The 13609-nt window shown below is 35.2% G+C and overlaps 1 protein-coding gene across 3 annotated transcripts in view; it reads right to left on the bottom strand.

The window, feature by feature from the left end:
* The window catches only part of SBF2 (SET binding factor 2), a 361888-nt gene that overhangs the window by 185634 nt on the left and 162645 nt on the right, over nt 1–13609 (bottom strand). For all 3 annotated transcript variants that reach the window (XR_013996414.1, XM_081099093.1, XM_081099094.1), the window contains exons 4-6: nt 3203–3325; nt 1757–1867; nt 33–138 (exon numbers count right to left, since the gene is read on the bottom strand). Coding sequence is in view for 2 of the 3 variants with exons in the window: in XM_081099093.1 (XP_080955219.1) it covers nt 33–138; nt 1757–1867; nt 3203–3325 (340 nt within the window). In the remaining variant the exon portion in view is untranslated. The remainder of the gene's footprint in view (nt 1–32; nt 139–1756; nt 1868–3202; nt 3326–13609) is intronic.

Genomic DNA, 13609 nt, shown 5'->3' with positions numbered 1-13609 from the left:
CACAAGAGGAGTTTGAAAGTCGGAGCACATACCCAACTGCTGGAACAGGAGAGCCACACTAGCGCCTGTGACAGGAAGACTGTCATGCAAAGGGGTCTGGATCAGCTGCCTATCTCCTGCGCCCAAGGAGAACAGCTTCTGCAGAATAGGGAAAACACACACAAACACATCAATGATTTCTTGCCAGACATTTTCTTAAGGTAAAAAAAAAAATCCCTTTGTTGTTCAGATTTTGAGTCAATGATGAACATATTAAGATCCAATTAATAGATGCAAAGGGTGATAACATAATCCAAAACATTCAAGTTACTCTGTGCCCAAGTGAATATGTACAAGAAAATCCAGTAGTTGAAAATTTAGTAACAATGAAATACAAAATCATTGCCAATCATACTTAACTGAAAAATAATAAAATGTTAAAGTCAACATTTATATGCCAATTATATCTCAATAAAACTGGGAAAATAAGAGAAATATAATATGAACCATATATGTAATTTAAAAATTTCTAGCAGCCACAATAAACATTTTTTAAATTAAAAAATAAACAAAATAAAGTCAACAAAAATTCCACTAAAATAAAGGCCTAAAACACAATTACACTGCTTTAAAGGTTAGATTCAATTGTGACCAAACTCACATTTCAAATTCTACCTTTGGAGCACAAGTAGAAGAGTAAGGAAGGCAAAAAGGGGGATAAAAACTTAAAATAACAAAAGACACTAGGACACACAGAAGACCGTTTAAAAGGCAAAACACAGTGAAAAAAATGGTAATGTCTTTGTAAATAATCTTGGCCAGACTGAGGTTAAATCATGTAATTTACATAAGAATAAGCAAATTAAGTGATCAACTAATCAATTCTAGGGCTTAAGAAAAGAGTCTTTAAAAAAAAAAACGTATGCTGCCTTAGGAACATTAAATCATAGAGCTGAGGTTCTTATTTTTATATTTCAGATACAGCTATGATAATCTTAAGACAGACAGAAGATGAAAATCACAGGACCACTTTGAGAAAGTTTTATGTTAGTAAAAGAACTTAATTTAATTTCTCATTTGAGGCTCAATCTATGGCAAAATCCTGGGGAAAATTTCAGGTATAGATTATACTTTCCAAAGATCTGTGAATTTGGATCATGGTCAATATTGCTATTATTAAAGATAGCAAACTGAAATAAGAAAAATAAACCCTTTCAAATTTAAATGTAAGCTATTCTATTAAAGATTACACACAACACTCAAAATCACTTTAGGACCACATATAATTACTGTTATTCAGGGAAATGAATTAATGATTCTATTCAAAAATAATTATAAGATTACAAAAAACTGTTTTGAAAATTTTCTTAATGTTATCTAATTTTTTCACTCAAAAATTTTCTGATTTAATTAAATGAGGTATAACTATATAGAGGAATAAAAGGAGTGTAAAGAACACACTTTAAAAGTTCACTTTAAAAAGTATATTCCCAAGAAAATGTAAACTGGAGTTCAAGTTACACAAAATATGACTTCTAATTATGCTATGTGAAAGGTGACCCCTGTGTTAAAATTAACCTCATGACCTAAGAAAAGAATGGAATCTTGGGTCTCTAGAAGGCAGACCATAGGGACAATGCTTAACTAAACTAAAATCCTCTTTAAAATGAAAATATTTAAAGAATTCTTTTTTCCCCCCTTTCTTCACAAATTAAATTAGCTGAGAGAGAGGATAAGAGAAACAGGCACTCGCCACTACCTTTTTTATTCAATTTACCTGAGACCCTCCAGCCGCTGGGACAAGGCACGCACACAGGTTTGCAATGAGACTTTCCAAAGAGACATTCAGACTGTCCACATATACAGTGTAGATCAAACCCAGGCAAGCCTGCAAAGGGAGATGCATGCAGTTAGCTCATGAAAAGAGTAGGCACTACAAATAAATTGCTGTGACATCTGCCCCTAGGACAATTTCTCTTTGAACCTAGCAGAACACATTGGACAGTGACCATGAAATAAATTTTAAGCAGCAAATGTTATTAAGTTTATTAAGTTTTCCTCCAGAACCAGAACCTCTAAAAGAGCTTTTGACAGGAGCTTATAAAAAGCAGAAATCCATCATTTGTAAAACAGGTGTTTGTGCTGAGATAACCACTCTAGCAAATTTGTGGGTCTTAAAACTGTTGTTGTGTGTGGGTTCTTTTTTGGTCTCAACTTATTTTGCAAAACACCAAATTTCAAGATAAACATTTAGAAATTTTATCTTGTTTTGTGATTCTTATAAATTCAGAGCATTTATTCTACATAACAATGTAACTTATATGAATTATTACAAAAAAAATAGGGACAAGATATGATTAACACTTTAAACTCAGAAGAAAGTAGGTGATAAAAAGGAAGACAAAGTGCAATCTTTATGAATCTTTCAGCGTATTAAATGTTGTAACTCCAAAACATTATTATTTGTTAGGAATCACCTCACTGTCATTGAAATACTGACACCAAGTTAATTTTTCTAAAATACATATAATCTCAACAATATGGAAAAGTATGCCAGAAATTATGATTAATTTCCCAAATCCTTGGGAACTTTTTGGGTATAATTTATATTTCCAACGAACTATAATTTTGGACCATGGTAACATTACTAAAACTAAAGGTAGCAACTGAAATAAGAAAAAAATAAGCCCTCTTCTTTCAAATCCTACACATATTTATATCTAAATTAAAACCTGTTCTTACATTTGAAAATTCTGAGTGTCTAGAAAGCAAAATATCTGAAAGTTAAAAACATTCTGAAGCTATTTTGGCAAGGGTAGGATCAGAACTATTGGAAAACACAAATACCCCTCGACTTCATTTCAACCTTTAAACAAAAGAAGGTGAATAAAAATACACAAAGTAGTTATATTACTAATGTATTTTAAATATGCTACAGGTAATCAAATTATTTCTTTAAGATATATACAATTTGGAGTCAGTAAAAATGTTTTGGAAAAAAGCATTACATTCTTAAAACTTAAATAGTCACATTAACTTTCTCAGTTATTTATTTCATCCAATATGAAAATATGTCTGCTGTTAACAGTAATTTTATTGACAAATTCCCACATCAATTTATTTTAGCTATAAAGATGTTTTAAATACTAAGAACTTGTTACCATGGCGCAAAACAGATTTATACAATAATATATGTCAATGATGACAATGAGGAGTTCTTTACCCTAAAAATTTCTGGATAATATAATCTGGATACCAGCACCAGGCTTTTGGGAGCAAACACTTCTGCAGGCTGAATTAAACCAGTCACTTCCACTTCACCTTCAATCTCTTCCTTCTTTGTTCCCTAGAAAAAGAGGTACCATAATCAACACAGAATTTCCTAGGTTTATAACTCACAAAAGAAAGACATATACACTTCCATATAATTTACAAAATCCAAATTTAATTCAAAATAATTTATAATATAGTTTACAAAACTGAAACTAAAAATAAATAGCATACTTTGAAAGGCATCAAAATTATAAATCAGGACACACTTATTTCATTTTTGAAAAGCTCCAAATATATACCACAACTTTATTTGAGCATCTGGTTTCTGTGTGAGGTACCAGTAATAAAAGGTAAATTAGACATATTCAACTTACTTAAATAGCAATTCCAAAACTAAAAAGTACATTCATTTAAATGGAAAGTCAGCATAATGATCTCCAGTTCCATCCATGCCATTGCAAATGGCAAGAATTCCTTCTTTTTTACAGCAGCTTAGTATTCCATTGTGTAGATGTAACAGTTTTTTAATCCACTCATCTGCTGATGGGCACTTAGGCTGTTTCCAAATCTTAGCTATGGTAAATTATGTTGCTATGAACATAGCTAAATAAGCCCATCAGAGAAAGATAAATATCACATGATCTCACTCATTTGTGGGATATAATGAACAACATAAACTGATGGAACAAAAACAGATCCAGAGACAGAGAAGCATCAATCAGACCATCAAACCTCAGAGGGAAGGTAGGGGAGGGTGGGGGTAAGGGAGAGAGATCAACCAAAGGACTTGTATGCATGCATATAAGCATAACCAATGGACACAGACAACAGGGGTGTGAGAGTATGGGGGGGGGGGGAGGCGGAATAAGGACACATATGCAATACCTTAATCAATAAAGAAAAAAATGGAAATAATTTTTAAAAATAAATGGAAAGTCAATTTTCAAGAAAAATCTGTTTTAGAAGTCAGGCACTAATTTTAAGTTCTGTTTTCCTGCTTGTCTAAATCTTTTAAACAAAAGTGATATTCATTTAGAATTCCAAGGCTTGCAGAATGCTCCATGCTCTCGGAAGTAAAGCACAATCAGCTCTAAATTCCTTTTGGCCCTAACCAACAAAGTTGATTTTTTAAAAAGAAAGAATATTTTTATACACAAAACTAATTCCAGAATGAGCTTCATGCCCCTGAACTGTACATTTAAAAATGGTTAAAATGGCAAAATTTTTGTCATATATATTCTAGCACAATAAAAACATGTAAAATAAAAAAAAATAGTTTCAATGACTAAATATTATTTGTTAATGAAATAAACTTTGAACAATATTATTCTCGTTTATTAATAAACATTTCCTGTGCACCTATTGTTCCATAATACTATATAAAATACTATAAAAGTTTTAAACAAAAAATAAGACAAAGTAGTAAAACATTCAGATTTCTAGATGGTACTATAAGATGTAAGGACATTTTTTCTAACTAGAATCCTCTTTTCTTTCCTTTCCAATAATCAAAGGTCAGCTTAAAATGTATCTTCCTTCCTGAAGCCTTTCCTTGACTGATTTTCCTCTTACTCTAATTCCTGGTACAGTTCAGCAACATATCACATTTGGTTATACTTATTAATCCTGCCAAACCTCTCCCCAAAATGCCATATCCAACTTGACATCTCCACTTGAATAACTAACAGGTATCTCAAACATGGAAATCATAGCTTCAATCTTTCTCACCCAAATTCCACTCCTCCTGCAGTATTCCCTATCTCAGTTATTGAAAATCCTATTTTTCCATTTAGCAAATCAAAAACCCTGATTCCCCTTTCTTTCATATCCCATATCCAAACTGCTAGCAAATCCTAATTTCTCACCCTCTCCACTGCTACCACAATACTGTGAGCCACCATCACTGCTTGTCTGGATTATGGTAACAGCCTCCCTCAGTCTGCTCTACTTCTCCTTAGCTCCACTTTGCTTCCCTGCTGCTCCTTAAATATGCTGGGCATCCTCCCAACTAAGGGTCCTAAGCATTTGTTCCTTATTCCTTTGCTTGGAATACTCTTTCCACCAATATGCTAATGACTAATTCTGTCATCTCCATTAGGTCTTTATTCAAGGGACATCTGCTCTTTAAGCATTTGCTGGCACCCTCCTTGAAACTGCTAGGCCCTAACACTCCCTATCCACTTCCTTGCTTTATTTTCATCCATGGCACTTGTTATGTTACCATCCACTATATTATCCATTTCATTTATTTTGTGTTTTGCTCCATGAAGACCAGGATTTCTGTCTAGTTTCTTCCCTGGTAATTTCCCACTTCCTAAAACAAGAGCTGAGCACATAGTTGATACTTATTTACTCACTGCAGATACCCAAGGGGGGAACTATCCATTTAGTTTTTATATGTGTGATATGGTCCATATGCTTTTGAAAGATTTTCATTTGCTACAAAGCAAAAGCTAAAATTAGGTTGCTTGCTTTCTGGAATCCTTACAAATAATAAAAATGTGATGAATATAAATTTACCCAAGATTTCCACACCTAATTAATCATATTCTTCATGGATTACTAATAAATTTGAAATGACAAAAGAATGACTGAAATTCTTGAAAGAGATAAAGCTATCCACATTTTTATGAGATTGTGATAAATGCCCTAGAGTAACATTAGAAGTCAGCTTGAGTAAGTAGATAACCATTTCAAATAAATGACCAATAACCTACTTTAACCAAAACACAAAACAGAATGCATCGGTCATTTCTTAAAGCTTAATTTAGTTCTCTAAGTAGAATAGTTATTAACAAGAAAGAAGATCCAATATAATTTAAATCAGTGTTTATATCCTTTTAGTACAGACGGTGACCTTTACTTTGTAAATGGGCCATAAATCATAACATGTTGTTATTCTAAATTCCAATAGCTCTCATACAATACATCTTAAGTTTGGAGAAAATTCATATTTTTTTTTCAAAGCAAAATGTACTGCTATGATAAAAAAAATTTAAACCTCTAAACAGTTGATCAAAATAAAGTTTGTTTTAGGAGATGATAACATGGTGTTTTTTATCAGATTTTTCTATTAACTTATCATGTGAGACAGGGGTGGGGTAACCTTTTTTCTGCCAAGGGCCATTTGGATATTATAACATCATTTTCGAGCCATAAAAAATTATCAAATTAAAAATTAGCCTGCTATTTTTGGTCAAACATTTAATTCACTCACTCCTAATGCCTTGGTAGGGCCAGACCAAATGATTTCATGGGCCTTATGTAGCCTGTGGGCCGGATGTTCCCCACTCTCGATGTAAGGGAATATTGCCTCTTCTCTGTTCCTAATAGAGTATCTTTTGTATAATAATTATGTAATTATATTGGCTTTATTTGGTTTGTGTTTTACAATGAGAGATTTTCACATATTGAAAATATCTGTAAACTTAATAAGCAATAAATTAAAAATAGGTTATGAAAGTAATAGGTGCTATAATAATGCCCTGCAATTTAATATTCTATTGTATAAAACATTTTCACATATTTTATCTCATTGAACTATATTTGCAAGTGTTCTAGCCTAATATTATTCCTTGACTTAAATAGGTATCCTTAAAGATAGAAATTTACTTTAAACACTGTTTACTGAATTATCTCACAATGATTGCAAGATCACCTTACCTCTTATATGTATCACAAGCACAAGCTACAACTTGCCCATTTATAGACCTTTCTCTACCTATTATTATTACGGACTACATCTGCTAGTGGGATTCCTAACTTCTATGCAGTTTACATTCTTATAGTTCATAGTCTCTCTACTTCAATAATATGGTATAAATTAGTAACCACCATATAAATTTGCCCCTAAAGTGCTACTGCCCTTTAAACATATCCTGTGACAAAAATGCTAATAATTTCTAGATTATTGGTTTTATGGAATGTATCCATACAGTAGAGGGGCACAATCTTTAGAAAGTTTATCCTATCACTCAGGCTGAGCACTTCAAACTCATCTTTGTTGCACTTCTAATACTTGATTCCTGTCCCTTCTACCCGGAAAAGATTTGTTTCATTCAATATCCTCTCTGTACTAAGTTCATTTTCAATAGCACCATTTCACACTAAAACTTTCCTACAGACTTTTTAAAAGCACAGTTTAAAAAGCAGGACAAAAGGAATTATGCAAATAACAAACTTTCAGTTCTACATTCCTTTTTTGAAATGTAAGTAATTTGTTACAGTGTACTATTACCTAGAATTGCCTCTGTAAAGCAATTTAAGGACTTAAAATTTTTTTAAAATTGAAAATAAAGGAGTCTAAGTAGTTGCAAATCCTGTAAAGTCTACAATTCCCTCTGACAAGCATCTTTATTTCTTGCCAAATAATCTGTTAATCTGTTACATGTCCACATAATAAAACCTATTTATCCTGCATTGGTCTGGAAAAATGATGACTATGTGAGAAATACACATTTTAGGATAAAAAGGCTTTATACAAATTAGGTCACTAGTCTTCAATCAGAGTCTAGTCTACCTCTAGCATAAAACAAACAAACAAAAGTACGCTAGTATTTCTTCCTTCAATAGCTCCTGGGCTTTACAGTATCTTGAAGGTAGAACAAATTAGTTTATGGGGCTACTATATATTCACCTAGAAAGCTTCCTATTTTTGAGCGGCACAAAGTTCACAAGTTGTTGTTTTTTAAATATACTCATAAGGCAGCATTTTCCAAAGAGTCTTTTATTGGAAACAAATAGATATTACTTAGGAAATGGTCTACTAATCAAAGAATTTTGGAAACAGTAAAATAAAGCCAAGTTAAAAAGATTTCTTTGCTGCAGAATTTCTCAGACTTTGGTATGGAAATTTTGTTTGTATAATGACAAGCAAAGGAGATAAAATATAAAGTATATCTCAACTTTTTCTTGTAAAACATGAGGGGATTAAGAAGTACAAACTGGTAGTTACAAAATAGGCCTGATTTATTTTGGAGATAGAATTGACCTGATTTGCTGGTGGCTATCCTTAATGTGAAAGATGAAAGAAAGGGAGGATAAGAAATAATCCTACATTTTCTGTTTGAACATCTGGATGAATAGCAATGTTAAATTGAGATTAGGAAAATTAAGAAGAAACAGACTGAGACTGGGAGAAAGAAATGGGGAGTAATCAGGAGGCAATGAGCCTTGCATATAGTAAAGGCTCAATAAATGTGAATTCCATCCCTCTTCCAACCACTGATTTATCCATTACAGAAAAGCAGGGCAGCAAGAAGCTGAAACTCTGTTAAGAAATAATAGCATAAAGTCAATTACATTTCAACTTAAAAAAGAAAAGAAACAATGGCTATAAAAACAATTTAAAGGTAATCATAAATATAATCATAATATGTTTCATTTATATTGACATGGGACCATCTATATATATGAAAGCCTAATATGCAAAGTGGCCCCTCGGGAGTTCATCCAACAGAGAGTTCGATCGATCGCCATGACGGGCACTGACCATCAGGGGGTGGCACGGAACAAAGGAAGGCACTGGCTGGCAGCTGGCAGCCACTAGGGATCCTACCTGTGCATGAATTTCATGCACTGGGCCTCCAGTATCAATATAAATGAAACAAGTGAAAAAAAAGTTCTTATATGATGTATATGTGTTTTTACATACGTATATTTTTTAATTAAATATGTTTACATTTTTAACTTGAAGGAAAAAGGCCTGAAAGGTTATACTCCAAAAGATTAGCAGTTGTGCTCTGGCTGGTGTGGCTCATTGGGTTGGAGCTTTGCTGCATACATCAGATGGTGACAGGTTCTCGTCCTGGTCAGGGCACAATACCCAGGTTGGGTGTTAGATCCATGGTCAGAGTGCATGTGGGAGGCAACCCAGCAGTGTTTCTCTCTCACCTCATGTTTCTCTCTTTCTCCTTCCCTTCCTCTCTCTGAAATTGAAAAAAAAAACAACAAAGAAGATTGGCGTTGTCTTTGGGCCATGGGATTATTGTTGATATATACCACATAAAAGTACTATACACATATCCAGAGAAAAATAATTTTCTAAAATGTTTACAATTGTATTATCTTTATAATAAAAAGTTTAAAGTTATAAAAAGTAAACGGAAATGAATCAGTATGTGTTTATTTAGTAAACACTGACTACTAAGTTGGCCACATAGTGGATGTCACAGAAGGATAAGTACAGACTGTGTCGGGAAATTTATAATCTAGCTTAAGTGCTAAAACCAACACAGATGAAATAACATTAACTAGTACAAAATAATACTGTAACATTTTGAAAATTCATATTTAAAGTGCTCAAGAATTCTGAGAAGGGACGAGGCTCACAGCAGCGAGCTAGGATTTCAGGGATGAATACAATAGTTAGAGGGAAGGGAAAGGACAAAGAAGGCTCAATTCAACAAGGAAGCAAATCGGAACACTCAAAGTGAGGTTAGCAAGTTTAACTGTAATTTTAATTTCATCTCCCTAATTTTAGTCCTTATACATCTTTTGAAAAACAGGATAAACTAAACACTAAAATTTTATGATAGGTATATTTAACTAAAATTCCTTGCCTATGTTGACATTATTAGTTGATAAAATGGATTAACTTACAATGCAATGTTTCTTATTTTTAACTTAAAATAAAATGTTTCTTATTTTTAAAAATAAGAAACGTGACAAAGGCAATTTGTTGAAGGTTTCAATTTTTGGCATATTTTACTTCAATAATTTTTTTTAAAAAATATTTTCATTGATTTCAGAGAAGAAGGGAGAGAGATAGATAGAAACATCAATGATGAGAGAGAATAATTGATTGGCTGCCTCCTGCATGCCCACTACCGGGGATCTAGCCTGCAACTTGGGCACGTGCCCTTGACCAAAATCAAACTTGGGACCCTTCAATCTGCAGGCTGACGCTCTATCCACTGAGCCAAACCAGCTAGGGCTCAATAATTCTTAATGCATATTTCCCCTCCAAATTAATGTTAAGTGAATTAATCAGAATTAATGAATTAGTCATTATAACTGAGGAATATAGTTACTGACAGTGAGGTATGTTCCTGCTCATCATTTATCCCCAAGATATAACTGATTCAAGTTTAATTATTAGAAAGTACTCAAGAATTCTTTGGTGTATCTTACAAAATTTTTAAGAAAATCATAGACTCACTTAAAGTGTCAAAATGATGAGAAATGCTATTAAGCTAATCCTTCTCTCTGAAGAGAAACAGATAATGAGTGAAACTTCTGTGTGAGCTGAAGAAACAGCAGATAGACTTCATGTTTGTTTTCTAACAAGATTAACCATTTCAAAATTAGGTTCTCATAGATTCCAGAACATTATTTTGTGAACCATCATAATCAATGGACTCTTTAAAAAATTTTTTTCTAGTATGTAGTCTCTAGAACACTGTGAAGTACAATATTGATTATATTAGAAGCAAGCCCAGTTCCAACATCTCTATGCATGAAATGCCAGTTTTTGTTAAAACTGGTAAAAATTATAAATGATAAAACACTAAATCATATATTAGACTAAGCAATTACATCATCATTATTTGGTGAGTTATCTATAATAATAAAAGTGTAATATGCTAATTAGACCAGACGTCCTTTCAGATGAAGAGGGGCTGCAAGGGAAGCTCAGATCCCGGGTGCCAAAGGAAAGCCAGTGCTAGCAGCTGGAAGAAGAAAGGCCTACTCTTGCATGAATTTCGTGCATCGGGCCTCTAGTAAGATCATAAAACAAGTTTACCAATTTATAGGTTAAATAAAATATTCTTCCCTGGAATTCCTGATAGAAAAGTTTTGTGCTAAACACAAAGATCAAAATTTCAGTGTTGTTTTTTTTAAGAATGTATGTTGAAACCTTGTTTAATTATCATGTAACATGACATATTGAAACATACCATAAAGAAATGAAATATTTGGTTATAAACAAGTACAAACAATAAATTCTAGCATTGTACATTCATCTAAAAAATGTCTTGATCAGGTGACTATGAATAGTATTCTGTGGATCATAGTTTAAGTGGAAATTTTAAAGTATATTTAATGTGAACAAAATTAAAATGAGTCTTTAAAATTAGATAGTTAACATGATAGAATAATAAAAATATTACTGGAAACAGCAATCAGGCTATCAATCCCCAGACGGAAAGTAGGGGAAGGCGGGGGTAAGGGGAAGAGATCAACCGAAGGACTTGTATACATGTATATAAGCCAAACCAATGGACATGGACAACAGGGGGATGGGAGCATGAGTGTGCGGGGTGTGGGGGGGGGGGTGGCTGGGGGAGGTTGGGAGTTAATGGGGGGGATGAGGACACATTTGTAATACCTTAACTAATAAAAATAAATAAATAAAAATTAAAAAAAAACAAACACGAAAAAAAAAATATTACTGGAAGTACCTACTTCATTTTACAAACTAGCAATCTCATGCCAGAGGAATGAAAAGACCTGCCAAGGTCATACAGCTCATTAAAGGTACAATGGGGATTAACAAGTCAAGTATTCTAACTCTTGGGATAGTTCTCTTTCCATTCTCTTATATTCTTACTAGAGGCCTGTTGCACGAAGAGATTCATGCAATAGGCTTTCCTTCCCCTGGCTGCCGGCACCAGTTTTCCTCCAGCACCTGGGACCCAGGCCTTCGCTCCGGCCCCAGAGGAGAAGGCAAGCCTGGAGGCTTCTCCGCTCTGACTGCAACAGAGAAGCCAAGCCTCTTCAGTCTTCAGTCATCTTCAGTCTTCGCTCAGGCTGGAGCCTTCAGTCTTTGCTCCATGCCTGCATATGCAAATTAACCACCATCTTTGTTGGGTTAATTTGCATACTCATCTTGATTGGCTGGTGGGCATAGCGGAGTGACACCAATTTGTATGTTTCTCTTTTATTAGTGTAGATATACAACCTTTACAAGAAAGAGATATTGATTCCAAGAAACTGTTTGGAAGAGGTTGTATATGAGAAGTCAAACTGTAAATATGAAAACATGTTCAGACTTTTTTTTCCCTTTAATTATATATGAATGTAATAATCTTTCTTGTGTTTAAATGAAATAGTAGTAACAACACACAATTCTTACTGCAGCCTTTCCTGGTATAAAATTGCTGTCAGAGTTTAAGAAAAGGCATTTAGGAGAAACTAAGATGGCGGCATAGATAAACACCGGGAAATAGTCGCCTCCCACAGCAATTGAAAATTATCCCAAAGGACTGAGCAAACATCGTCCAGAAAAACAGGAAGGCTGGCTGAGTGTAATTTCTACAACTAGAAGACAAGAAAAGCACGCTGAGAGCCAGAGGACCTGCGGAGGCTGAGTGCAGAGGTACGGCTGCGGCTCGCACGCGCGGAAAGGGGGTGGCACCTGAGGACGCGGCTGTCTTTTTGAATCACAAGCTCCCGACTGCTCTGATCCCCGGTTCTGGGAAGTCTCTGGGGACCCAGGACACATACGGGGAGAGGCTGCTCTCTCAGGCGGCAGCGGGCGAACTTGAGGGCGGATTTCCCTCAGAGGTGCTTGCAGCCATTACCGGGACACTGAGACGCGCGACTCCGGGCGCGGAGAATCAGCCATTGCTTCTTTCTCCGGCCTTTTGACTCCCTGAGACCCCGCCCCACCCGGGCTGCGGCAGAGGCTTTTGCATGTGAATGCCCCGGCCCTTTGCAACCTGATAATTACCTAACTGCAGCTGGGCCAGCCAGACCCGGAACTTCCAAGAGAAGGCCCAAGGCCCCGCAGCGGCTTGCATTGCTTCACAGCTGAGCCTCTTCGTGGCCCGGCTGTGAGGCCTCAGGCAGGGGCTGAATTAGCACCTCCTTAGATCCAGGAGCCACTGTACCCAGTGGTCAGAGGGGGACCATTCTCCCACTTCAGACACAGCTGCTTCCCACAGCCAATTGGCCAGGAGGTCAATTCCTCCCAGTGATCCTACATCAACCAAGGCACCAAGAGTGCACCAAGAGTGTCCACCCCAGGTAACTGGGGAGGCTGAGCTACTGGGCCCTACAGGACACCTGGCACGCAGGGACACTCTATCAACACAGGGAAGCAGCCAAAATGCGGAGACAGAGAAACAGGTCACAATTGTCAGAAACAGAGGAGGACAGACGACTGGATATAGAGTTCAAGGCCACGTTTATAAGGTTTGTCAAGAATTTTATGGAAACCGCCGATAAATTTAATGAATCCCTCAAGGAGTAGAGTGAGACCATGGAGGACATGAAAAAGGACCAACTAGAAATTAAGCATACACTGACTGAAATAAAGAATATTTTACAGAGATCCAACAGCAGACAAGAGGATCCCAAGAATCAAGTCAAAGATTTGAAATACAAAGAAACAAAAAATACCCAACCGAAAAAG

Source organism: Myotis nattereri, assembly GCF_964212035.1.
Source record: "Myotis nattereri genome assembly, chromosome: 9".
In the NCBI taxonomy this organism is placed as follows: Eukaryota; Metazoa; Chordata; class Mammalia; order Chiroptera; family Vespertilionidae; genus Myotis; species Myotis nattereri.
This window is presented reverse-complemented; position numbering and strand designations above follow the sequence as displayed.